At 47.6% G+C, this 27,751-nt stretch overlaps 1 protein-coding gene across 1 annotated transcript in view; it reads right to left on the bottom strand.

The window, feature by feature from the left end:
* Window positions 1-27,751, bottom strand: part of PRDM5 (PR/SET domain 5) — a 120,132-nt gene that overhangs the window by 86,132 nt on the left and 6,249 nt on the right. The window contains 3 exon segments of the mRNA XM_061571359.1: window positions 14,662-14,824; window positions 21,446-21,608; window positions 25,531-25,653. Coding sequence (XP_061427343.1) covers window positions 14,662-14,824; window positions 21,446-21,608; window positions 25,531-25,653 — 449 coding nt within the window.

Raw genomic sequence — 27,751 nt, 5'->3', positions numbered from 1 at the left:
CCCCCCAAATCCTATAGAACGTGTTTAAGCAAACAGATAGTCCACCGCTGGCTGCATTAAAGAATTAAGTTTGCGTACCTTGGCCACTTATTTTGCTGAGCTGCGTGATAGCTGCAGTCAGGGGGTACGGTGGCATACGAGTGGCATCTCTCCCAGAGTCCCACCTCTCCCGGCAGGACTCGTCTGACAGTTGAAGAAACTGAACTGTGGCTCATTTGAAGGCCAATGTAGACAAATTATTATCGAGGCTTCACCCACCCCCCCCCCCCCCCCCCCGTTTCCTATGCATACGTACATTGTTAGTAGAGCCCCCATACGCAAGCGTACGCATGTGGGTTAACCCCCCCTCCATGCGTACGTACTCAATTGATGGCCCCTTGCTGCACCTAAGCGGTCACGTGCGCGAGAAGCCGCGTCGCGGTGAGATCCCTGGACATTGATGCGCTGACGATTTTTTTGGCGTGCTAAATCCCATTTCTGAAGGCTGGTGGCTAACTGTGACACCAGCAATCGAGGGGAGCTGGGACGGTCCGTTGCTTGCCATTAGCAATGGACCCAACGCCTTAATCGACTGATTTTTTCACGGTAGATTTTTCAGGCCATCGCCTCCCATCCAGCGGCAGCGCCTGGAAACAGAGGTGAGACTCTTTCCAACTATTTTCTTGTTATCCGATTAGTCGAGCAATCGAAGTTATAATAATTACGACTAATCGGTTACTTAAATGATCAGTTACCCATGGCAAAAGCATGAGCCAACAGAAAACCATTCTTGCTGGCAGACACCCTGTAAAAGAAGAAACATCTTCATCATCATCATCGTCATTATCAGCCAGGGTCAACCCACTTGGGTGAAGTCCTCCCGAAGTCGTGGCCAATTCTCAAGATGTAAAAAAATCACCAGTGGATATCATCTCAATTGTGTTCCCTTCCCTGGCTGCCACTCCCGTTGACTATTCTTGACCTTTTGCCACCAACCCTTTCTAGCACATGAAGTATCCTGCCCTCAAGTCCACTGACATTTCTTAACAGGTCGGAATTATAATCCCCCCCCCGCCACGTCACGGTTTGTGTTCCGTACCGGGCTCCTACTGAAATATAATAAATAACATTAAAAAAACTGTTGGGAATTATGTGTTTAACCTGCATTACGTTCTGGAATCCACGTGCTGCTCTTTCTGTCAGTCAATGTAAAAAAATCCAAGCATTAAAATAATAACTGGACGCATTTAAACGCGTGGAACGCTCGTAAGTTGGCGATTAAAATGTTTTTACTGAAATAAGAAATGGTCACTCGAGAGAGATTATTCTTTGCAATGTGCTCCACTCCGCATGCTTTCTTGGAAAATACCTCCGCAAGAATAATTCCAAATCATATTTCTTATTATTAAACACATAATTACGGGTATTATTTTACAATAATAATAATTTTAAAATGACCGTTATGCAATCGGATACTTTTTCTGTGCTTGACACAGTTTCCGATTCGTTTGACGTTTTAATTTACCTGCAATTAATTTGGATTTTTTTTTACTGCATTTGTTCACATCGATACATCACATGGCCTAATTAGTCCCACTGAAAAACACAAGCTTCGCCAGAGCACTCTGCCCTTTTTCTCTGTGAATAAGAGGCGTGTGCAGTCTCAATAAATTAGTCAGTAGTTTTTTTTACATGCACAAATATAGAATGGGCTTTCATTGACGCTTTTTCTGTTACCTATGCTTCCAAATGTGAAAGAAAAGCTTAGGCAATAACTCCACGAGAATGTGACGGAAAGTTTCCACACTGTTTTGCTATCAACTGTCGATTTGAAAGGGCTGTCATAAATTGCCATCATCATCGCCACCATCCATAGTGAATACACTGCGGGATGAACGCCTCCTATAATAACCATATATCTAAATTAAAAGCTATGGCTTAGTATTACTAACAAAAACTTTATTCTATACAGCGCCATTCACACAAGGCCTCACAGCGCTTTACATAAAAATCCAAACCTTAACTAATAACACTGAATAAGCATATCTAGAATTAAATAGCGCACAAGCATTTGCATCTGATATACTAGAACAACACCTAGTTACTCCGAATTAAAATTGTCCCCATGCTCAAATGAAGTGAGCACGAATTTTGTGTTTACTATTTGACTATTTTTTATGTGACCAGGTGAGGCCCACTAAGTTATGTAGCTCTTTTACGGAAGCGACCTGGCCACAAATGATAGCTCGATGAAATGGCTCATCACGTCGAAATGTATAGCAGCTCACCATGGCGCCCTCCCATTAATAATCCCCATTGGCTGCCAAAGGTTTGTGGTGGAAATTCCATATTCCTTTGCCAAGAATTTCCGGTGAATGAGCGCTAATCATGTTACAATGAATCTCCACCTTACTCAACCAGACCAAGGCTAAGTTAAAAACAACCACGTTACGATGTATTTGCTGTAACTCTCCGTATGATTTTTTTTCACTAAAGCCCTTCTGATGATCGTTCTTGTAAAAGAGCTTCCGGCTCAACATTTCTTAGTAGTGTCAACGAATGAAATCCGTTGACAGAATAAAATCCGTTGACGGAATAAAATCCGTTGACGGATTTTATTCAACACGTGGGCTTCCACTCGGATTGAGTTTCAGATCTTTTGTGGAATTAGAATTTCGTATTTTTTAAGGGTAATATCGGATAATTTTATGATTTTTTAAAAATAATTTGCATTATGTACAGATTTGAAATGTCATCATGGTCACAACTGAAATATTACTTCTGGTGGTAAAACAGCAGAAATGAAATCATAGGAGTGACGACAAAAAATTCGGATCGTCTCAAATTTTGTGTCTAGACCCAATTTTCCTTTATGCGATTATTCTGAAAATTTGGAGCACATCCCTAGCTCATGTATACGCATATTTGCCTTGTGCTGATTCTGTGTCACAGTCAATTGCGCTTACCACTGTCCAACCACTCTACCCAGCTGTTTATTAATTAGTAGGTACATGTAATACGTATTCAAATCATGATTTCTCTGAATGTTCCAAACATGGCAATTACAACGCGAATAATAACACTATGAATGTAAACTTAAAGACAAGCCACAATGCAATTGTGGCCATGCAACTCACGCTATGGACCAAAATAGTAAACCACTCCAATCCGCACTCCTAAAACGGAGGAGGAATAGCAAAACTACACGAACTCTCTCTCTCCTGCACCATCTCGTCTAGTCATAAGTAATATGAAAATAACACCGATTAAGCCCCCCCCCCCCCCCCCCCCCATTGGATCTGCTGTCCACAATTTTCACAATTGATTATTGTGAAAACAAAAACACCACCGAGGAGCCGACGGTGGAAGTTCCCAGGATTCTCTCTCTCTTCTCACGGCGGCCGGGGACCACGCTGAACCGCGCTCGAACGCGGCACGGGAGAGATGCGTCGTCATCGCTGTGCCACGTTGTTCCATCAACGGACAATCAAAGAATCGTCAAACTGCGACCGTGGTGAAGACCCCAAACCATCGAACGCATCGACCGACGAGTGCCGCCATCATCCACACGCACACACCCTGGTCCGTGCGGCGTCTACCGCCGCCTTGGATTGGTCAAAAGACCTTAACATTCAACTATGACTTGATCTATACAAACTGTGACTTGATCTATCCAAACTATTGGCTTTCCCGCCGCCAGGCCCCGCCCACCTCCACCGTGCCATACGAAAGAAAACAACGGGATATGAAAGGGGATACGGGAGAGTTTTTGCCGTGGAATTTATCGTGTAGTTATTCATATGGAGAGTAATGCAAACTGCACTTCATGTGTAGCCTCGACTAGATCCCACATTTAGTTTCAATCAGATTTCATCAATTACTCGTCAGCCAAAAAGGTGAATATTTAAATGAATAATCAAAGCAATTCTATAATCGTTTTGACTCGTTAACAATTAAAACTTTGATACAGTGCTGCCTGTTGCTGGCCACTTGATGTTTTGGGAATTTGGAACTGTGCCTAGCAACTGAGTTTCAACAACAACAAAAAACACATTTGCAGGTGCTGAATTTTAAATACGCATTAAATCAAATGACGTTTCGATTGAAATGTATAGCATAGGGTGCCACTCAAAATTCAAGTTCAATATTTTCAAGATCTTGCCTGTAGATTGTATTATTTCGCCTGTTAAGTTGGAGCCCCTGCGAGTTTAACGACGATCGCTTGAAGGATGAATCGCAGCCAATACACACAGTCATGGAGTTGAGGCACAGATGTCCCGTTCTCGCCAAGCTGCATTGACTTCCCGTTGCCAAACTAATACATTCAAAGGTCGCACTCGTCACACACAAAGTGCTTGCCACAAATGAACCACAATACTTTGCCGATCTCTTCAATGAGTATAAACCATCACGCGAACTCCGGTCACCCTCACAGCGGCGGCTTTTGGGCTCGCCATCAAACAAAATTTGTCACCGCATCGCGAACTTTCAGAGGCACTTCTGTGGTGGCCGTCTGGACTGCTCTTCCTTCCAGGATTAGGAAGCCACTGGAGCTACGTACTTTTAAATCTCTGCACGCCGTGAGGATCATGGGAGGTTGCTTGACCATACTTCACCACGCTGGGCAGTGTGGGTTTGTTCAGGCGCGGAAGCGTAGACGCAGGATCACAGGAGTACAGTGCAATGGTAAATGTTTTGCTGCTCTCTACTGCTGATTAGTGCTTGTTTGAGAACTCCTTTTGTGTTTAGTTTGTTGTCCTTCCCTCCACACCTCTGATTAGCGCGGTTGACTACGTACGGTGCTAAAGAAGTTCGACATACATATTTACATGCAGGCAAAGCTAATAGGAGGAGGGTAGGAGGAGGGAAACCTGAGCTACCTGTGACCATGAACAGAGTGGAGTGAGATGCTCGGCTGCTGACTTTTACACCACAAGTAACAAGCTGAGAGGGGTGAGAGTGATCCAAGAAACTGAAACTTCAATTTTCCCATTTGCATATTGAGTGGCACCCTAGTGCAGCTGTTCTAACAAGGCATTGATGTTTGCCCTTGCCAATATTTTCATTTCCTGGGTTGCAGGAGTTGTTATTACATTTAACTGCGCTATTTTCTGCACGCGCAATTATTTAACGTTACATGCTTTTGTTCCCATTGCCTTTCGGTTCCGTGCAATGGAAACCCTCTCGATGGAATCGCACTCGCTCCGAACGGACCTCTCGGTGTTCACGTTGGTTTGTCTCTGTGGAGCACGCACGAGCGGTGGAGCGGCGGCTCAGCGGCCAGTGCACTACGTTACGTGCCTGGACCACCCGAGTTCAAGTCCCGGTCCTGGGCATTCGCGTTCATCAACCTGCACTGACCAGCGTGGTGAAGTATGGCCGAACAACCTCTGTGACTGAGACACGGCATGGAGTAGGAGGTCTTCATCCAGCAGTGGATTGGCAAAAGGATTGTAGATTACTACTTTTGTCTTACTGTCAAAACCTTTGTGTGTGGAGAGCTGGCAAGGTGGTAAGCGTGACTGCGCTGTGAACCCAGACACCTAAGTTCGACTCCTGGCCACAGCCGACATCAGCAGCAAACGCAAACAGTCAAACAACCCCCGTAAACGACAGAGCATCATCCGGCAGTGGATCATTGACAAAAAGGGCTCTAAATTATAATTTGTCATTATCAAAACCCTGCTTTATAGGATCTAGTTATGCAATTGGAAAAAAACCACTTGCAAAGCACCATCTGGAAACAATTGACCAGAGTGACGAAATTAATTTGTGAAAATTTAATTCATCAAATTAGAACAGTGTGCTATTTTATTCATGGTCATGAATCGCTGATAATGCACAAACCACAGGAGCAGCAGCCTGCTGCAATAAGCCCAGCTGCACGGGTCGTATGCTGGTGGTCAGGTGTTCTGCTGTGGTGGCACAACGGCTAGCAGTGATAGGTTTTTTTCCCCTTCACCAAGCAGTTCTGCGCACTCATTGCACGATGAATAAACTGCGGCTGGATGTCAGTGAAATAACGATTTACCCGACAGCCCGGCGTTACTGTAAATGTACGTTCGGTAAACGAGATGCATTGACACTATGCATTGAGTGTACCAATTTATTAGAGCGACTGTTCCATTATAGAGTGGAAAACATTAATGGGCCTTCCATTCAATGGGAATGGTTGGCTTTCAATTAAATGTACCAACTGCAGGTTTTATTGCACCTCTACACCTAAACAACTGAATATGTCTTTATATGCCGTGCATGGCCACACAGTGCTAAATGGAGTGGTTCTGCGTTATAGGGCCCAGTAATTGAATGGGTGAATGGTTCAATGCACTCTGCACAACATGACATCTGAAGAGCTGTTTTCCAAAACATAATTATTCTACAAATATTCCCATACTAAAGAGCGAACAGGACAAGTCTTGTTCAATCACCACCATCAATCATTATCGTCAGCCATGCTCTATCTGCTGCTGGACAAAGGCCTTCCGACGCTCCCACCGCCCCACGTGCTCCCACCACGGCACAATGCAACACGCTCCTCCTCGCGAGATGTCCTCATCGTTCCACCTATGCAGCGGTCGTCCTCTCGAATGTGTTCCCCGCCCCATTGGCTGCCATTCTGTCACCAGTCTCGTCCGTCGGTCATGACACCTCCGAGCGAAGCCCGATTAATCTAAGCATGCTCATTTACAGTGTTCTTTGGGCACTATTCAGCGTTTGTTCCTTTACCTTTGTCAGGGTGCCACGGTGGCTAGGAGATGTTAACTGCCTCGCCTGGTATACAGGAGGTCGTGGGTTAGATCCCAACCCTGATGCCTGCTGTATATTTGGAGTTTGCATGTTCTCTATGTGGTCATGTGGATTTTTCTACGGGTCCTCTGGTTTTCCCCTCTACATCATTCGTTTTAGATTCATTGGCTACTGCTATAAATGTCCACATGACAAGCCACTTGGTTGAGCCATCACGTGTGGCTGGGTCGCTGCTGACAAAGAGCTACATAGCTCACCGGCCCTTTCCTGGTAAAATACTAAATTGCTGAGTTTAGTTTCAGTATCCAGCATTCTGATACGTGGCACAGCTAGTAATATGTACAGATTCACGTTTAAAACTCAATACATTTATCAATAAACACTGTGTGGCTTCAAATTAAAAACGTTACGCAGTAATAGGCGACATTTCGGGCAATGACCCGCTAATGGATATCCGTTGTAATTGATATGCGTAGAAACATCCCCCCCCCCCTTCCCCTCTGGTCTACCCACCTGATTGGCTCACAAGTGACGACGTCACATTTGTTCCTCTATTGAAGACCAAAACAACAGGAGGAGGATTTGTCCACACCTCTGGCTGTCCCCTGATGATGCTCGTTGTAATTACTGGCGAAACGTCGTACTCGAGTGGTAAATGTTGTGCGTTTACTCTCCAACACACCGGCGTGCTGTACTAGTAACGAATTGGCACGTTCTGTTCACGTGACAAACCCCTTACTAATTGGCTGTGTCGGGTTATGGCGGGTTTAACAACACATTCATATATTTACACGGTTTGGCCCAAAAAACGTCTATCATGGACATAAAGGATCACTGCCAAAAACGTTGCCTATGAACTACCTTTCCTTTCAAGGCAGTGTCCTTGACGAATGCATTGAGTGTTTTGTTATTTGCGACCGTGTGCCACTGCCAGCAGCGGTTTCGCCGAAGAGTTTGTCCAATTAAAGCTTCGGCCGGTCACCTACTGTAGGTGGGCGATGAAATGTGAACTGAAATCAAAGTGATGAAATGAGGAGGCAGACAAGGCAGGTCGGAGTGCTCTGGGGAATCTGAAATGGTTCACGAGAGCAACATCCCAACGTGCCTCGGGAAGAACCTTTGAATTAATCTGTTAAGTGGACATCACAAGTAAAAGCTCCAACATGTGCATTTCCAAACGACCATTGACACAGTTGTGCAAAAAATTTACAAGTTACGCATTGTGAAGAGAGGGACATTGCCTGAGTGATCGGCAGTCCACCAGCATTGATTGAAGCGAGACTGACTGCCGTTGAGACACTGATACGTTGAAACTGGTCCAGTTTCTTTGTATTTGAATCGATGTTTGTTGAATTAATGAACTCCCAGAAGCCCGTGCGGCTGATGGAATGTGCAAGAAATACTATGCAGAGACAGGCATGTGAAGAAGACATACTGTTAACTCATTTAATTACCCAACGAACGCCAGTGATCAACTTGCAATAAATAACAAGCGTTCACATGCTACAACAACAAAAAGAACACGCCTAAGATAAGGATAAACACTTCGAAACCACTTAATGGGGCATCAACTAAAAGCGGCTCAATGTAACACACCTCCTCATTTCAATCTTTCCAATGCCCTGCCCCAATCTATCCCAGGGGACCCACCCCCTCCCAGCGACAGCTGCCCCTGTGCTGCACAAGGTGAATGCAGCACCTGACCTGCGAGCCAGCACGAGTTTGCCAGTGGCGGGTGGGGGGAGGGTGATGCCGCTGCGTGGTTTTTCCCAATTACGTAAATTTCGCGAAATTCATCAAATTCGGCAAAGCACGAAGGTGTGATGACCGTAAAAAAACTCACTGGAAGAGAATATAAACCCCGTGTGGGAATGGATGCTTTATTTACCGGCGCGTGTTCCTTCCCCCCAAGCAAGTGCTGTGGTCCCTGAAAAGCACCGGGCAGGCATCGTTTATCAGGATATCCACCAAGGAGATGGGGCGGTGAAATTAGCTCGTGTTGGTATTGGGGACAAGTTTTCCAAACTTGCTTGTGACGGCAAGTTGATAGGACATTGGTGAGCCGATATTAAAATCACGATGAAGTTTCATGTCAGCCGGTGGTGGTTCGTGGTGAACTAATTGGTGACTTTTGATAGATTGGTCAAATAATAATAGGATGCGTTCCGAACTGTTAAAATAAGTCGATGGGCTTGAAGGTCAAGAATAATCACTCACAGAGTGGCAGCCAAGAAACGGAATGCATCCTAGAGAGAGCTCCGCCACCGGGGAGGAGATGGAGCGATGAAATAATAATCCTCAGTTGCGCGCTAGTTGGATTATTAAATCGCAGGATCGTGGCTGCAGTGGCTTGGGGAAACCTTCATCCAGCAGTGGATCGACCTTGGCTGATGGCAATGAATCATTCACAAACCCAGTGACTTTCAAGACGCTGTCGACTATTGTTTAGAAGTAGCTCGGGAGGATCCCCCGTTAATTTGTAGCATAAAATACGAGATTCCATCCCATTGTGACCAAATGTAATTAGCTCAGCGTCTAATCAGCGTTAAGTGACTCACATTAAAACGGACCGAAATATCATCGCTTGTTTACGAGGCGTTTTACTGAAACACGCCTTTATTTGCAAAACAAAATCAGGTGTGGGTTTGTTGCAGGAGGATCAGCTTAACTTCCAGTAGTATTTATAAAACTGTTGTGTGACAAAACGGGGCCGTTGTTTAATATCAAACAGGATGTTTGGATAACAAAGTTTCAAACATATGGAAATTGCATCAAAGCTATTTTGGGGTTTGCAGGACCTGCTCGCCTGAGAATCTGTTAAGGTCACCACGACCGGTGAAAGAGAACCCTGTTGCGCTCACTTCAATTCATGAGCATGAGCAATGCTCAATCCCCTGCTGGATGGAGGCATCGCAAAGCCACTGCCTATGTTCGTGATCCTACGATGTGCTGATCCAACTTCAGCAACCGCGCGCGAGTCGATTTCACCGCTCCGTCTCCTGGGCGGTACGAACGCTCTCCCACGCGTTCCATTCCTTGGCTGCCAATCCGTCGTGATTCTTGACCCTTGGCCATCACTCCTTCGAGCGACGCATCCTGCCCCAAGTCTCGCTCACTTTTCTTAACGGTCGGAACGATGTCTCTAATCCGCATTGCGCTGCACTTTCAGATGCGCTTCCGCAGCCCGTCTGGAAGGCTCTTCCTTCCGATATTAGGAAGCCACTGAGAAGCTATCCACTTTTAAATCACCTGGATTGAAAACTAATTTCTTAAGAACTGCTTGTTTGTGTTTTCAAGTTTGTTGTCCTTTCCCCCACACCTCCTATTAGCACGGATAGCTACGTACGGTGCGAAAGAAGTTCAACATATGTACATAACCTGCGTGCGCCCTCTGATCCACACGTTCCTCTATCCCAGCATAAATCACGGTGGAAGTCCGACGCATCCCCCAGACACAAACGGGGGCCGAGCGTGAACGCCCCGAGACACCCAGGGAGCAACAGGAACATGTTACATGCCAACAGCGTCAGCACATCAATCTTGACTCTAAAAAATAACCAACAGTGGACACAACGCGAGCTCCAGGGGAGGCATAACGCCGACGCAACTTGCGTCGGGATCTGAAGGGAGCCAGCCGCGACCCAAAGACACAACAGGATAGGTTTCAAACTCTAGCAATTAATATCTCTCCCCCCCCTGCCCCACCCCGCCTTGCCCCCTCAACCTCACAGCGTTTCCTCTACAAGTAACATTTATTGTGGTCTCACGTGTGCGGTTTGAAAAAAATAAAAAAGCTAAAAAATCGTCTGCCACCGGCCACCCAGCCTCAACGCCTGTCAAAATATTTTGTCTGGGGTCCAGGGCCTCGAGCTTCAGAAAGCCCCACGGCCGGGGTCGTTGGCCCTCCGGGGGTCAGACCACGTTCAGGAAGGGCTGTCTGAAACCAGGAGCTGACGAAATGTCGCGGGTTTCTCTCAGGCTGCCGCTGATAAACAATATGGGACGCCGTCTTGAAAGTGACGGGTTCGTTAATCATTGTCATCAGCATCGAAGGCAACCTAAGGGCAACTTTGCCCTTAAGATATGTTCTGCAAACGGCCACAGACCTGTAATGAGACACCAACCTAGGCTCTACTCAATATTAATAAGTACGTAAGTCTGAAAGCCTGTTATCACGCACTCTTATAAGTCCAGCCCATCACGAATGTGCCGCGCTGATCACACGCAGCGTAAGCTATTTGGAATAATAACAACACTCCTTTTAAGTCCGTCGCAAAACAGTCTCCCACTCAAGAATGGATCCTGAGCATCTTCCGTAAACTGGTTCCTGCTCTTCGGGCCGGAGACCCCGGTTAAACTGGACTGGCTGTGTCGTCGGGTAACAGCAACAGATCAACATGGGCTGTGGATCGTAAATGGCATTGACTGTGGTCCACTGAGGCCGCCGGTACTACACAACTGCTCGCTGAGAGGAGACGGAGCGGATTGATGCAGGCTGTTGTTGACGAGGTTCGGTCGCCAATGCAATTCGTCTCGTATCATGGTCCTGATATTAGGGCTTACACACTAGTAACTTTCGAGTTGCAGAGCATAGAGACGCAACCGTTTCCTAGTTGGATAATTTTGCGTCCAATTGTGCAGCTACAGTGTCAACTTCGAGCTTTAATACCACTACGTACTTTCACGACTAATGTTAAGATTCATATTCGGTTTATTGGTTGGGTTAGATTGTGAAGCTATAATGTCAGTCTGAGCTCTGAATTCTCCACTGCCTGACACAGCCAAACCAAGTCAAGTTGTCGCGTGGGCAAATGTGACCCGATTGGTTTTCTTTTCAGCAAAACTGGCTTTTGTTTGGCCTTTTCGGGTGGTGGAGGGTTCACCCTTTCCTGTTCCGATGACGTACGTGCATATCATCGAAACAAAACCGCAAAAAAAACTCAACTAAAATAACTTTATCACTTGCGAGGCTCCCACAAGGCCATGCGGGAGGGCAAGTGGCACAGTTTGGCGCCAGCTATCATAGAGCGCAGTCGTGTCGTTTCGGTTCTCAACGGCGCTACGCCTCTCGAAACTAAATTAACGTTGAGCTGCTTGCGCGTTCTGAGATTTAGAGGTGCGCGGGACCCACCCCTTGCATCTTGCAGACATCTCAGAACGGGAAAGGGTTAAATACAAGTGCGCGTCTCTTGACGCTGTACAAAAAGCGGGACGTGTACATTTTCTCGGGGGGGATGAACCAGGAGCACACACCATGCGTGACTGAGCGTTTCAAAATACTGCGGCTTCGTAGTGGTGGAGTCAGTTATGTTTAAACAGCATTCTAGCGGCAGTGTTTGAGGGAGCATGCTTCCAATTCTTGAAGGGATACTGCACATTAGCCAGAACGTTCCAACAACAATCTTGACATGGAAAATCGACTTAAGTTGGTCATGCAACTCGGGCCACTTTGGGTCAAGAGCTAAGTCAAAGCCACGTTAATTGTCAGTAAATTAATTTAATCGCTGTACATTCTTTATTTGGTGGAGCGTTGGCACAGTGGTTAGTGCACTATGCTACGAACTCCGTGACCTGAATTCGGTATCCCGGCCATGGCTAACATCAGTGGCGAGTGATATGTGAACCGGTCCTGCCTCCCCCCACCATCACCAACTAACACGACCAGCGTGGTGAAGTATGGCCAAACAACCCCAATGATTGACAAGGCACGGTGGGGGGGGGAGGCCTTAATCCAGCAGTGGCTTGACAAAGTGCTGAAAAATTTACCCAAGTATTTTTACTTTGTTATGAAACAGCAACGGGTTAAACGGCACTTTGCGTTGCGCCGTACCGACAATCGGCAGCGCTTCTAAAGAGGCGGTTGGTTGAATTGTGGGCATCACGAAGACAAGCGGAGCTAATATAACGCTCGGAGCGCCGCGAGACCTCGATTGCCAGCGGCGAAGTGTAATTGACAGCAGAGACTTAACCCGGGGGGGGGGGGGGGGGGGGGGGTCTGAGCCGTGGACTTCAGCAGGTGAACTTCTCGTCGTCTCAAGACACGGCCGTGCGCGCACGCACACACGCTGCCTCTGGGAATCCATGTCTCCATTATCTACAAAATCTAAACATTTGAAAGCAATACCACGAGGGGTTTCTGTTGGCCCGGCTTGAATTGAACAAGCTACAAGCATTCCTTTCCTTCTCCGCGGACTGAACTTAAAGTGCTTTTGTCAGGATATCCTGTGTACGCCGGAAAAAAAAAATTGCACGTGTTATATCTCTGACCTGCGTTGCACTGGGAGATCTGCTTAGATGCCGGCCTCTGCACGTGACAAACCAAAGCTTGAGCCGAGTGGTGCACATTTCCGGCAATGATGAATGCACATCGTATGCCCATAGCCCTGTTTTCCGTACACCGCTCCGTGAAAAACTCGCCCCCCCTCCCCCCCCCAATGATGCGTCGGTCACCACGGGAGGGGGTGGGGGGGGAAGTTGTTTGACCATACTTCACCACGACGGTCGGTGTGTGATGGTGATAACACGCTGGAGATGTCGACCTCGGGCCGCCAAGTTTGCAGCGCAGTGCACCCAACCGCTCTGCCACCACTCCACCCCAACAGATGTCAAAAAAATTGTCCATCTCTCTCGCAAGATAATGAATCGGGCGATGCATCTTCCTTCACATATCCGTCCATCGACGTAAAACATCAGCATTGTTTTAAGACAAGCAAACTCCGGACTGGTTTTGACATACAATGTCTAAATCAGCAGAGCACTATTGCAGAACAGTGGTCTTTTCGCAGTGTGATCAGACTTGCATTTACTGCTCACCATAACCCTGGCCAAGTACGAGCGGCTGACAGTGATTATTAACCGTAAGCACCTCTGCAGTGCGCCGATAATCACGTGCAAATGCAAGAGGTCAGGTGGGGATATCTGCATTTATAATTTTTAGTAATGGGTCTAAATTATAATTTAGTCCTGCATTCGTTTTACATGATACTGCCTGGGGTGCGATGTCGTGTATTTTACACGTTCTCAGTGTTGGCCACCCACGTGTTCATTACGTGTCACGTAATGTGCCCCGAGATGCCTTTATCTGATGCGAAGTGCGCAATATGAAGAAACAAAACACCATCGGTGATGCAGCTGCTGCTGCCGCCGCTGCTGCATTGACAGCAGTGCGTGAGCACAAATTGCAACCACGACCCAGCACGTCCGTCAATAACATTGTGGCTTCCCGAACAAGAACCGGACTGAAGACCCAGCGAAGAAGCAGCCCTGGGTCCTCTCTGCAGAGCCAATGACAGTTGGGACCACTCCCAACTGCGCCCGACAACGTAGAGAACCACTCGAGGAGGATGAAGGGATGTGGGATATTTCCTCCATAGATGAAAAGGGTGCAGATCATCAGGCGTTTATCACCAAAGACTGCCCCAATACAACGCACGTACTCTGGTGGAATGAGTGGACTTCACTCAGCTACACCAATACAACGCGCGGACTTTGTGTGTGAGGGGTTGTGTGAGGGGTTGTGTGAGAGGCTGTTGTTGTGTAAGGGATTTGTATGTAGTGGGTTGTTGTGTGAGGGTTGTTGTTATGAGGGATTTGTATGTAACGGATTGTTGTGTGAGGGTTGTTGTTGTGAGGGATTTGTATATAATGGGTTGTTGTGTGAGGGTTGTTGTTATGAGGGATTTGCATGTAATGGGTTGTTGTGTGAGGGTTGTTGTTATGAAGGATTTGTATGTAACGGATTGTTGTGTGAGGGTTGTTGTTATGAGGGATTTGCATGTAATGGGTTGTTGTGTGAGGGTTGTTGTTATGAGGGATTTGCGTGTAACGGGTTGTTGTGTGTGGGGTTGTTGCGACAAGCGAGGTGTGCCGGGAGAGGTGCGTGGTGGGTGATGAGTATCGAGAATGGGGATGTGTGTGGTGGGGGGCTCTTACTGCCGCTGGAGCGCTTGCTTGACGGGGAAGCGCTTTCCGCAGCTGCGGCAGCGGAAGTCCTTCTCCTCGGGGCCGCGCTGGTGCAGCGTCTGCACGTGCTCAGCCAGGACGCTGGCGCTGGGGAAGCTGCTTTCGCACTGCGGGCACGCGTGGCAGCCTGGGCCTACGAGAGACGCAGCATCGGCAAGCGGCCCCGTCGTGATCCTCCTCATCGTACACAGACGCACGAGATTGGCGGAACTCGTGGAGTTTGCGTTCGACGTCGCTTCGAGCGTTGAACGGCGTTCTAACGGAGTGCTCTTTGCCGATAACATCGGGCAACCCAGCAGCATTTGTGTCACACGCTTGGCTGACGAAACGCAGAAGGTTGTAAAACGGTCCACACTTTGCTTGCTGAAAACAAATTATGCTGGGTAAAAAATATCGGTCTGCAGAGCCAATAGGTCCGATGGACTAAACACTCTTGCGGAGGCGAGGGTTGGTGAATCACACAAATGTTGTGAAACTCCCCTCCCGTGGCTTGCTCGGATAAGTCGATACAGAAAAACGTGCACTGATATGATCTGTCCCATCTGTATAGGAATAGAGTGTTGCTCTCTGGCACGCGTGGGTTTTCTCCAATTGATCCGGTATCCTCCCACATGTCAAGACTCATGAATTGGCCGTGAACCACTTTATATATAGTGGACCACAGAGGTTGGACAATGATCGTCGCTGGGTCACCGCGTGGCTGCCTTCCTATTTGGTTTCTCCACGCGCCTCTTCGAGAGGGAGGGATACCGTTGCAAGTTGAAATTAGTATATTACGATAATGCTTATGGCGAACAGCGGTTCCCAAACTCTGGTAGTGGTAACAAAAGAAAAAGCTGGCAGTTAGGCTTGTTGAAAACTTTTTCGTGAGTTGGTTTTCCGTATGCGCATTAGAGACCCGATGCACAGAACTATTCAAACCAACTAAAGTACATTCCAGTCACTGTCAATCCACTGGTGGATGTAAGCCTGCCCATGCCATGTTTGTGAGGGATTTTACTTTTGACTCTACTTCACCACGCTGGTGACAGAGGGCCAACGGTGAGAATGCTTGAGAAGAGCGGAAAGTGCGAAGGGCAGATCCACGGCAATCGATAAACGCCCGTTTAAAAAGCGACCGTGCAAACGATTCACTCATATTGATATGAAAAAAATAACAACCCTCAACACGTTTGTCAATAATTGTGCTTCGTGCACCGCCGCCAATGCAGCAGCAGCAGCACCACCAAATCATTTGTCTCACTTTGATTTGGCAGGAGGTGCGGCCGTGTTCATTGTTTGAAAACTTCCTGAACACAAAAAAAGGACTCCAAAATTGAGCACTACAGAATGCAAACATTGGGAATGATTACACTGACGGTAGCTCGCTATCAGCCACTTTTTATATCGCTATCAGCCCTTCAGGAATTGCTGATAGCGATTTGCAAACTGTGGCAGGGTCTGATAAGCACGGTGGGCTATGCGCGGTGCGAAATAAAACATACACGCATACAGAGGACATCCTGTACGAGCTCCACGGGTTGTCAAAAAACGGGCCGTAAATTAACCCCGTCACGACCTCGTGACTTTTGGAACAAACTTCGCAGACCAGCAGGAAGACGTGTGCACCACGGACCTTCTCTTGCTCATATTAATAGCCACGTGTTTACACCAATGAGGGAATTGTTTGAATAATACACACGCACAATGCCCGTAAATAGCCTTTGGGTTCCACAGCGTGATCTGTTTATAGATGCCCCGCGAAAATAATAGGGTAATACGTAATACTATGATCGTCGAATTAATACAATGCAAACGCAAACGATATGCCTCTTTCACGTGACTGTGCCTCCACATACAACTTTAACATGTTTTTATACACATCCCTATCGATCATAGGGCAATTCTGGGAGTGCAAGATATATTGAGTCCATCAGTCTATTGGCATTCCCGACCAATATTATGCAGCAGCATTGGTTCAACACAATCTCCAGGCTGGTTTCGAGGTTACATGGTGTCTCATCAGCAGTGTCAGGCTTGCTTGAACCCTGCTGTGTGAACTGTCAAATGTCCACATCTGGCAGTTCACACCCGTGTGTTGGAGGCCAAACCTACAGCGTTTACAATTGACACATTTTGTTTACGTGACAAACCTTACTAATTGGCTGTGTCGGGTGGTGGTGAGTTTATGACACATTCGTATTTACGTGATCTAACCCCAAAACGCTATCAAACCAAACAAAACGTTTTATTTTACCACGCAAGGCCCACTGAGCTGTTTAGCTCTTTAATCAGAAGCGACCTGGACACAAATGATATCTCAATTAAGTGGATTATCATATCGAAATTTATATTAATTTTGGATTTTCATATCGAAATGTAAAGCAGCCAAATTCTCCAATTGCATAAATGTGAAGGGAAAAACCGAAGGACCCAGAGAAAAGCCACGTGACCACGAGGAGAACGTACAAACTCCAAACATACAGGAGGTTGGAATCGAACCCACCCACCCACTCACCCCCGCCTCCACTGGGCTCTCATCCACAAACTCCACGTTCTCGACTGCACAGCCTCAAACCTTTCCCGTTGACGAGCAGCGCTAAAGCCTGCGCAGTTGCCTCAAGTGTAACATGTCGACAAATCCGTCCCTTCGTCATCATCACGTCGGGATTGTGGTCTGAGATGTGACCGAATTGACTCATTTCTTTGTTTGTGATCATGTTTTGTTGTTTGTGATTTGTTCTTCTTTTGGTGCCATTTTTTATTTGTTTATTTACTTACTTGGGTTTTCATTTCGTGTGCGTATTGGGCTTCTTTCGTGCCGTGCGTAAACAATCGAGTATATGGGATTTGGTCCTTATATGTAATTCATGTACAGCGCTTTGGGATGCTGTTGGCATGAATTAAGCAATATAAAATGAATGCATTATTCGCAGCCATGTAACAAATACATCCAGGCCCTGCTGCACGAGTCGATTTCGACGCTCGATCTGACTTGCCGGATGTCCCCTCGGACGTGTTCCGTTCCCCGGCTGCCACTCCGTGACAAGCGTGTGGCACGTTAAACAAATGCCCCCTTCATGGGAGCTCTCAATGACGCAGGGCAAAATGCGGCAGATCACGTGGCGAACTTTGCGAGTGGCAGCCGAGGAATTGGAATGTGTCCGAGAGTGCCGCCACTAAGGAGACTCAACGATGAAATCAGCTCGTGTCTGTCGGTGTCAGGTAGAATGTGAGACACTCATACATTGGCTGAAAACATCTTAATATACAGGGCGTTGTCGACCTTGGGAAATTGTTGGCACTGTCTCAACCCATTTGTGTGTGGTTCCTCACGCCTCCGAGTCATTAAATCTCTCTCTTGAGATAGAGGCAGAGCGGCACAGCAAGTAAATACCGTGCCTCTAACAACTTTTCAATGATTATATTCCTACATCACCGGACCGCAAGAGATTATATTATATCGCGACAGCTTGGGGGAGGCCTTCATTCAGTTCATCCAGCAAAGGATTGACCATGGCCAACGGCTGGTGATCGAGGAGATTATTTTTATATGACTGGGAGGGGGAGAGAGGGGGGGGGGGCGACTTCTCACGCTTTTCCGCGTTTCCGAGAGCCTTGGCAGAAGACGCACTCCGTGGACGACAGCGCAGGGGGAGTTTCTGGGGAAGTGGCCGCACGCACGAGACACGCTTTCTGTTGTGATTGAAAGCAGGGCCCGGCTCTTCCGGCTCTTCCGGCTCTTTTGGCGGAATGTCGCACGCCGACTCGCGGGACACGCCACCGCTGCAGCGGCATCGGCGGCATCGCCACATCGGCGGAGCGGTGGATGTGGATTTTCAACAAAAGTTTGTTTCCTGCGCATAATTAGCCTGGCACTCGGCCAGGAGGCTATCTTTCCTTTTTTTGCTAGTTATTGCGGATAAAAATCTGAATGGATTCAAAGCAGGCGTGGCGCACGTGCACATCAAAGCGACGGACGTAACGGGAGCCCCAGTGTTGGTCTGATAATTCCAAATAAATAAAAACCAAAGTTTGACAGATTTTCAACAAAGACAAGGCAGACACCGCGAGCCGGGTTTGCGGATATTTCTCTCGGGAGGACACATTCGTAACTCCGGTCATTCCCACGTCGGTGTACGCATCGTGCCGAGTGACACCGCCGCGTGGGTTTTCGCGGTCGCACTGCCGTGCAGCTTTCTGCCACTGCTCTTTCCCGGTTATGCCGCACGTCGCTCAGTTGCGGGGGCTTCAGACGTTTCGCTCCACGTGCCTCGGCAGCTTCTTGACTCGAAACGAAACGTCGGACATTGCGCCCAACAGCGTGCGGTACAACCTCCCGAAAACATGCCAGAGGACCGCCATGGCGAGTGTCCGACGACGTTCTACGGTGACATCGCGTGCCGGTGTCTCTGTGTCAACCGCTGCGCTCTCGTGCGTCAGATTTTGTGTTGTTCATGTGCCGGAAGGCGCGCGGCAGATTTTGACTTCACAAATTCACGACAACGCAATTTGTGCGCACACTATCAATTGTGTCGCTCAAAATGTCAAGCTATCCAACGGCTTTGTTCAGCCACTCCAAAGGGTTCCTTATTGAATTGTAATTTTGGTGACGTTTTATTTACGTGAAATGTGGTGGAGGGGAGGGGCACTGTGACGAGATGTTAACGACCTCGCCTAGTATACAGGGTGTCGTGGGTTCAATCCAGATCCTGAGCCTGTATATTTGGAGTTTGCCTGTTCTCTCTGTGGTCATGTGGAGTTTTCTCCAGATCCTCCGGTTTTTTCATCCACACTTATAAACATGCGTGTAGAGTAGTTGCCTGCTATAAATGTCCATATGATAAGCCACTTCGTTGAAATATCGTTTGTGGTCAGGTCGCTTCTGAAAAAGAGCTATGTAGCTAAGTGGGCCTTACCTGGTAAAATAAAAAAAAAATTGTACTTAATCCGTTTCCACAGAAATCAAGATCCTGAAATAGAGGGCCGCACTTATTGAAATCAGGATCAAGATGTCATCGTGGTCAAAGCTGTTGATACCACCACCGTACCTCGCCAATCGTTTGCTACCCTCCACCAGATTTTCACCAGATTCCAGGCAGATCCAAGACCTGCCCTGATTAGTTTCCCACCATCTGCTCTTCGGTTTGCCGTACATCAGCGTGTATATCAAAACAGCGCGGTATACGTTGGCGAACGGTAGCAGTTTCCTTCCTCTGAAGGAAACGAAATACGTTTTTTTTATTTGAATGAGGTCCAATTAGCATTTTAACCATGCAGCAAACTTCCACAGAGATTCATCGTAAAAATAAAATAAACTGGCGTGCAGCTTACAGTTTCAGCTCCGTTTCTGTTTCCTTCTAGATTATAAATTATTTGCAGAAAAAGAACTAAAAATAAATAAACAATCGTGTACACGATCACGACTTCTGTAACACTTCCCAACGTGCGTCTCGTCCTCGGGAGCATTTCGTTCAGCGGTGGTGATTACATGTAAATGTTGTGGGTTTACTCTCCAACACACCGGTGTGCTGTACTAGTAACGGATTGGCATGTTTTTTTACATTACAAACCTTAGTAATTGGCTGTGTCGGGTGGTGGCGGGTTTTACGGCACATTTATATTTACACAATCATAACCTAAAACATCTATATTACAGTTAATTGTGATTCTTAAATGTTGATCGTTTTAATGTTAGGTTATAAACACTTAGTATGTGCTGGGTGAAATGTGGGCTAAGTTTTGCCCAATCCTGGCCCAGGTGGCTGAAATATTAAATTAAATAAACGAATCCAATGATGCTTTTAAATGTATGTATGTTGAACTTCTTTTGCACTGTACATAGCCAACCGTGCTAATCGGAGGTGCGGGGGAAGGACAACAAACTAAACACAAAAATAAATTCTAAATAAATTAGTTTTCAATCGAGATTTCAAAGTGCATCTTTCGCTCCAGTGGCTTCCTAATATTGGAAGCAAGAGCGTTAGAGGCGGCCGCAGAAGCGCAGATGAAAGAGTGCGATGCAGTGACCGTCTTTGTTCGATGGCGAGCCAAAAGCCGGTAAAAGCCACTGCGAGGATGTTTTATGAACGTTTCGTGAAAGTTGTTGGATCGAAGGTCATTGGGCTAAAGCGCGGTCTTTACGATTATGCTTGGCGGGGAATGTGGCCGGTTTTCTCGACGGCAAGTTTCCAAATAGCATCACGGCTTTTCACGCTGACGTTTTGCTCGTCCTGGATCATCTTTGTGAGAGTCACCGTGCCCACCGTTACAGAGAGGACACCGATAATACATTCAACCCGAGTTGGACAGCAGTAAAATGAAGTAGCCATTACATTTAAGCAAAAAAACTTAAATACCAAACTAGAAAATCACAGCATTACGCATTGGGATCCTAAGATGGAATGGGTATTATAAATTTGAATAATTCATACGCAGAATTTTCTGTATTTTCGTTATTAAATTTACCCTCGTTGCACCAGACTCTCAGACAAAGCGACGTCTACCGGAGAGGCTCCCTACTAATCTGCAAGCAGAGGGCAGGCCCTGTGCGAGGCCCAGGGATTTACTCCAGCTCTTTCAAACTCCCATGCCAGCACGGAACGACACGGATAATTTGAGGGTGGCTGCACAGGAGGTTGCTTAAATGAAATCCACACTTTTAGCGAAGATCAAAGACACAAATTATAAGGGGGACAAAAGCGCCCCGACGCTAAATAAACGTGGGCTCGAGCTCCAAATCCACGCGAATCCATAATCAAGGCTCAACGCATACCTCTCTCCAAAGGCTCTTTGAGCCGTTCCTCTTCCTCTCTCCTGATTGGCTCTTCATCACGCAGCTCCTCCCCCTCCTCAGTGTCGCTGTCCAGGTAGCCAATCAGAAGCTCCTCGTCGGTCTCTATTTCATCCACAGCCAAGTAGAAAATGTTCTCTCCCTCCTAGGAAATTATCACATCTCAGCGAGCGCAGTGGCGGACACACAGACCAAAGAGGGAAGAACAACAATTAACATTTTAGTACATTTGGGTGGCGCAGTGCCTCACAAGTAAGAAGCTCCTGGGTTTGATTCCCGACTCGAGCTCTTTTCTGCGTGGTCTTTGTACGCTATTCTGTATGGGATTTCTCCAGGTTCTTCGGTTTCCTCCCATAGCTAATTTAAAAAAAAACAATACAATGTTACCGGTATTGGCCAAACATCCAAATGCTGAAAATTTACCTGAAAAATTGCCTCGACGCCCATAGGAATCGAGTTTCGCAGCGTCTGCGCGATGCACCAACCCTCGACTCCACCGTGCTGGTATTACAGGGCGTGCATGGCCATCACCACCAGGCGCTCAATAACTGCACTCAATTGTCAAGATCAAAGCCACATAACCATCGGGAAATTAAAGAGAGGGTACTTTTTTGTTTTAAACGTGGCCCCTGGGCATGCTGACCTCGACTGAGTCACTCGCAGACACTGGCAGCTTCTCCCAACCGTGAGTCATTTCCTGATCGTTTGTCAAAAAAAAAAACATGGACGGTGCTTGACATTTGATCTATTCGTTACGAATTGTATCCCTGACGGAGAAACATTTCATGCAAGGATTATTTTCTATGGGGCATTGTGAGAGGACTCGAAAGGATCGCAACAAATGCCACTGGAAAATATCGTTCCCGGAAGACTCGTCGTAAGCTAGTGGAGTAAACACGATTACATTGATTTAATTTGTTCGTGGAGGGACCGACTTTGTGTTAATGCTGCTGCCTGTGGTTAGTGCACATTAACCACAGGCAGCAGCAGCAGTAGCAGTCAGGAATAATGCAATGACCCATATCTGGGTGCTAAACTATCCAACTGCCGACTCCCACACTCCTACATTCCCAATGGCAACGATTGCGAGCGGAGGTGAACGGAGATGTAGAGTGGGACACCGGTGCTCCCACGTGAACTCAATAAAGCCACACCTCGATTGGGCAGTGAACGGTAATGCCGAGGTTGAGCCATGCCGCGCGTGGCACCCGGTGGCTTTGAAGAAAAAGCGTGCGTGTAAAAGCATCGCTCACTCGCTCGCTCCACCGCAACAACGATCCTGGCCCGCCGCCATTCAAGCACCGGGGGGATAACTTTACGAAGCGCTCGGGGGGGAGTGGGGGGCTGCGTCCCATTGAAGGCGCTGCGTCTCATTATGCAGCAGCCTCTCTGCAAAGTGCAACAGCACATTCACGCCGCCGTGGAGTAGGACGACACGTTCACACACACACACACGACCAAAAACAGAGCCAGCGGTTGTTTCCATTGTGCATATCGCCAGCCGACCCCACCCCCAACACCCCCCCCGCCGCCCCACACTTCCATGGAATGGAAATCCGTAGCGAGAGAGCACCCGACGAACAGTACACAGCAATATTCTTCGGTCTTTCGGTAAAGTCACGTAGATAGGTTCAAAGAAAATAACAAAGAATAACCTATCTACGTGACTTTACCCAAAGACCCAAGAATAGGAATTCCTGCAGTCACGAAAGCTATAAGTCAAGTACACAGCAATAACTCAAACTATGAACCATTATTTTATATTTTGCCAGGTAAGGCCCACTGATACTATAAAACGATTTTCAGAAGCCACCTGGCCACAAGTGATGAGCTCAACGAAGTGGCTTATCACGTGCAAATGCCTTTTTCATAGCATAAAGCCCACGACCGCAGGTCTGGCTCAAGAGCGAGTCCGCTGATGGATTACTGCTCTGGCAAAACGTAGAAAGTGTAAGCAGCAGTACTACATTACCGCGGTAAAATTTAACGCGCGTGGCAGAATATTGCGAGCACCTGTGACCGCTTTGCATGCGCACGCGCGCGTGTGCACGTGCATGCGTCCGTGCGCACGCGTGAGTTACGGGAGAGCGTTGGCGTTCTCTCGAACCGGCCGCGTGAACGTTCGTGCAGTTACAGAAGTGCCCCCGGTTGCGCTTCGTAAAGACTGAGCTGGATAAGTGTTCTGCAAGTCCATCATGAACGTAAGTACCAGCAGAGAGTTCCACAACTAGGGTTCCCAGCAGAGAGTTCTAGAACCAGGGGTGTCAGCAGAGAGTTCCACAACCAGCGGTACCAGTGGAGAGTTCCACAACCAGGGGTACCAGTGGAAAGTTCTACAACCAGGGGTACCAGTGGAGAGTTCCACGACCAGGGGTACCAGTGGAGAGTTCTACAACCAGGGGTACCAGCAAAGAGTTCGACAACCTGGGAGGCCACGACAGTAAACGCCGATCACCACAAGAACATGACCACCATCGAGGTTCTCGTAGGAGGGCACCATCGTCAGGTATTAAACACCTTTAAAGGGACGTGACATTGCATCGGCTGCGGGATATTAGGTGGAGCTCGCCGCCGTAAAGCCTTAAATACAAGCAGCAGGGTATCTCACGTTCCGCACATCGAGAAACAACACAGGGAACTAGTGCAACTATGCAAGAATAGGAGAGGTTAAGTGCAGTGCAGTGTCGTGTATTCGATTAGCACGGTTGGCCACATACTGTGCGAAAGACGTTCAACGAACATACAAGGTATAGGCGGATATGTGAAAAGGTCGGATATCTGAACTTAGATACAATCTACTCTCACACCGCCGTGCACAAATGCCGCAGTGGGTAGATGGTGGTGAATTGGTCAAGGCGGATATGTGAGGATTGGATGGATGCGACGTTGTACTATATTTAGAAATAAATTAATAAAGTATAGTACCTCTTCTTTGCCGATTACTGAAAATATTGTAGACATTCTTCGAATCAACTCAAGATTACTGAGGCTCAGTGTGTAGAATGTCAAGCTCAAGACTTGAAAATCCGTAGCAATGCGAGGTGACATGCATGCGCATATAATAAGTGTACAAGGCACATATTTGAAATACTGGAAGATAAAACAAAATCATCCTTAGCGTCGGTGTCGAGAATGTAAGTAACTAAATTAATATATGAATAGTACATACATCTCCTGTCCCTCCATATAAAATAAAATAAAACATTAATAACTCATCCAATCAGCCATACGGCCTTCTGGAAGTACATTAATACCCCAATTTACGTGGGGGTGCGTTCCTGAAAGGCGAATATCGAAACGACGTCAATCAAAGCGATTCACAGGCGAGTAGGTGGTGGAGGCGAGGGCTGAGAGGCGACGGATAACGAGAGAGCACGGACGATGCCGACAGCCACGTGAGTGTGGGTTGAGGTGACGCACATCGGGCAGTGGCGTTAACAAAGTGACGCAGATCGGGGTATTGCGAAACATCATTTCAGCAACGTTGGTTCAACGCGAGCAAACTGTGGACCGGCTTCGACATACATTAGCCGACACTCCCAGAAGGCTGTGCGGCTCATGGGATGTGTAAAAACACACATCTGTGAAGGAGGAAAGGATGCTGCATGCTTATTAAGACTATAGACTATTGTTATTTTACCATGTAAGGTCAAATGAGCTATATAGCTAATTTTCAGAAGTGACCTGGCCACAAATGATAGGTCAACGAAGTGGCTTATCACGTGGGAGTTTATAACAGCCAAATACTCTGAACACAGGTTTCTGAATGTGGAGGGAAAAGCCAGAGGACCCAGAGAAAACTCCACACGACCACGGGGCAAATACGCAAACTCCAAATATACAGCAGGCGTCAGGGTCGGGATCGACTGTGACCTCCCGTATACTGGGTGAGGCAGTTAATATCTCGCCACCGACAAAATTTCGCGACGAGTCTCTTGTCAAAACCTGAAGGACGGTGTTCTGAGTAGGTCCTCCACGTCACTATCACCGCAATTGCGGGCACACGTAGGATTTCCCGATGCACCGTCATGAGGGGCAGTGGGCGCGTATCGTGAGCAGCGTTGTACCTGAATGGCGGCAAGGTTCTTCTGGTCCTGTGTCGGGGCCTGATGCACGAAGCGCAGCCAGTTCGCGTGACGGGGGTTGCTGGCATCGAGCACGAACAGAGTCTCCCCATCCACGCTCCTCACCTAAACCCACCCAGACACACAGAGAACAGGGTCTACCCATCCACACTCATCACCTGAACCGACCCAGACACACGCAGAGAACAGGGTCTACCCATCCACGCTCTCATCTGAACCCGCCCAGACACACACAGAGAACAGGGTCTACCCATCCAGGCTCTCACCTGAACCCGCCCAGACACACACAGAAACAGGGTCTACCCATCCACGCTCTCACCTGAACCCAACCAGACACACACAGAGAACAGGGTCTACCCATCCACGCTCCTCACCTGAACCCACCCAGACACACACAGAGAACAGGGTCTACCCATCCAGGCTCTCACCTGAACCCGCCCAGACACACACAGAAAACAGGGTCTACCCATCCACGCTCTCACCTGAACCCAACCAGACACACACAGAGAACAGGGTCTACCCATCCACGCTCCTCACCTGAACCCACCCAGACACACACAGAGAACAGGGTCTACCTATCCACACTCTCACCTGAACCCACCCAGACACACACAGAGAACAGGGTCTACCCATCCACACTCATCACCTGAACCCACACAGACACACACAGAGAACAGAGTCTACCCATCCAGGTTCCTCACCTGAACCCGCCCAGACACACACAGAGAACAGGGTCTACCCATCCACACTCATCACCTGAACCCACCCAGACACACACAGAGAACAGGGTCTACCCATCCACACTCATCACCTGAACCCACCCAGACACACACAGAGAACAGGGTCTACCCATCCAGGTTCCTCACCTGAACCCGCCCAGACACACACAGAGAACAGGGTCTACCCATCCACGCTCTCACCTGAACCCACCCAGACACACACAGAGAACAGGGTCTACCCATCCAGGCTCCTCACCTGAACCCACCCAGACACACACAGAGAACAGGGTCTACCCATCCACACTCATCACCTGAACCCACCCAGACACACGCAGAGAACAGGGTCTACCCATCCACACTCTCACCTGAACTCACCCAGACACACACAGAGAACAGGGTCTACCCATCCACACCGGTGAAGCAGAACAGTTCGTTTAAACTTCAAACTAAACATTTCCCCCATTTAATTACAACATATACCATACAGTCTCAAACATTAGGACGCACTTATACATGTATATATGTCGGGATTCAACCCATCAGCCTCGGCATTATCGGGAAGTTATGGAAACTAATTGCAGCCAATCAAAACAACAACGAATGGATTGCGAGTCGAGTGGTGAGATGTTATCTCTCTTTCCAGGTACGCAGGAGGTCGTGTGTTCGATCCCGACCCTGACGCCTCTATATTTGGAGTTTGCACGTTCTCCCCTTGGTCACGTGGATTTTTACTCTGGATTCTCTGGGGTTTACCTTCACATTTAGAAAAATGCGTTTAGATTATTTGGCTGCTATAAATTCCCACGTGATAAGCCACTTAGTTAGCTATCGTTTGTGGCCAGGTTGCGCCTGAAAAAGAGCTGCATAGCTCAGTGGGCTTCACTTGGTAGAATAAAGAATAATAAAAATGAGCATTTTACTGACATAATCAACACATATGATCATACGTGTTGAATATGTTCTTTCACATGACTGGTGTTGGAACTGGGACACATTTGCAGATACTAAAACACGTTCTCCTACAAAGACTTTGAAAGCGTATTTCAAGGATGTGAATGGTTTACATTTAGGGCCTATAGGAAGGGGAGGTCTTGTCGAGTGCTTTCCTGTAGTTGTAAGGTAATTTCCTGAAGTGCTGAAGAAGCTGCTGCGATATTTGTAGAAGCCCTTAGAGTGGCTATCTACTGTGGCCACCTCATACATCCTTCCATGTGCTCTGAAACCACTGAGAACAATATCCCTTGCTGGCTAGGCAACAACAAGAACAGCAAAAATTAAAGTTTGCCGTCCATGTTTGTAGCACGTATGTGTGTGGCTGTGTTGATGTTGGGAGTGCGAGCTTGCATTATTGCATGAGCCACAGAGACAGCTGCTGACAATATGGGGCTTGCTGTGGGCATGGTGACAAGAAGAAACCCCACGGGCATTCACAACAGTCACGGAACAGAATCTGACGAGCAGGCAAAAAACATCCCGGAGATGGG

This window comes from Lethenteron reissneri, chromosome 47, assembly GCF_015708825.2.
Source record: "Lethenteron reissneri isolate LAM-NWPU_2019-01 chromosome 47, ASM1570882v1, whole genome shotgun sequence".
Taxonomy (NCBI): domain Eukaryota; kingdom Metazoa; phylum Chordata; class Hyperoartia; order Petromyzontiformes; family Petromyzontidae; genus Lethenteron; species Lethenteron reissneri.
Note: the sequence above shows the minus strand (reverse complement) of the source record. Positions and strands in the feature narration are given on the sequence as shown.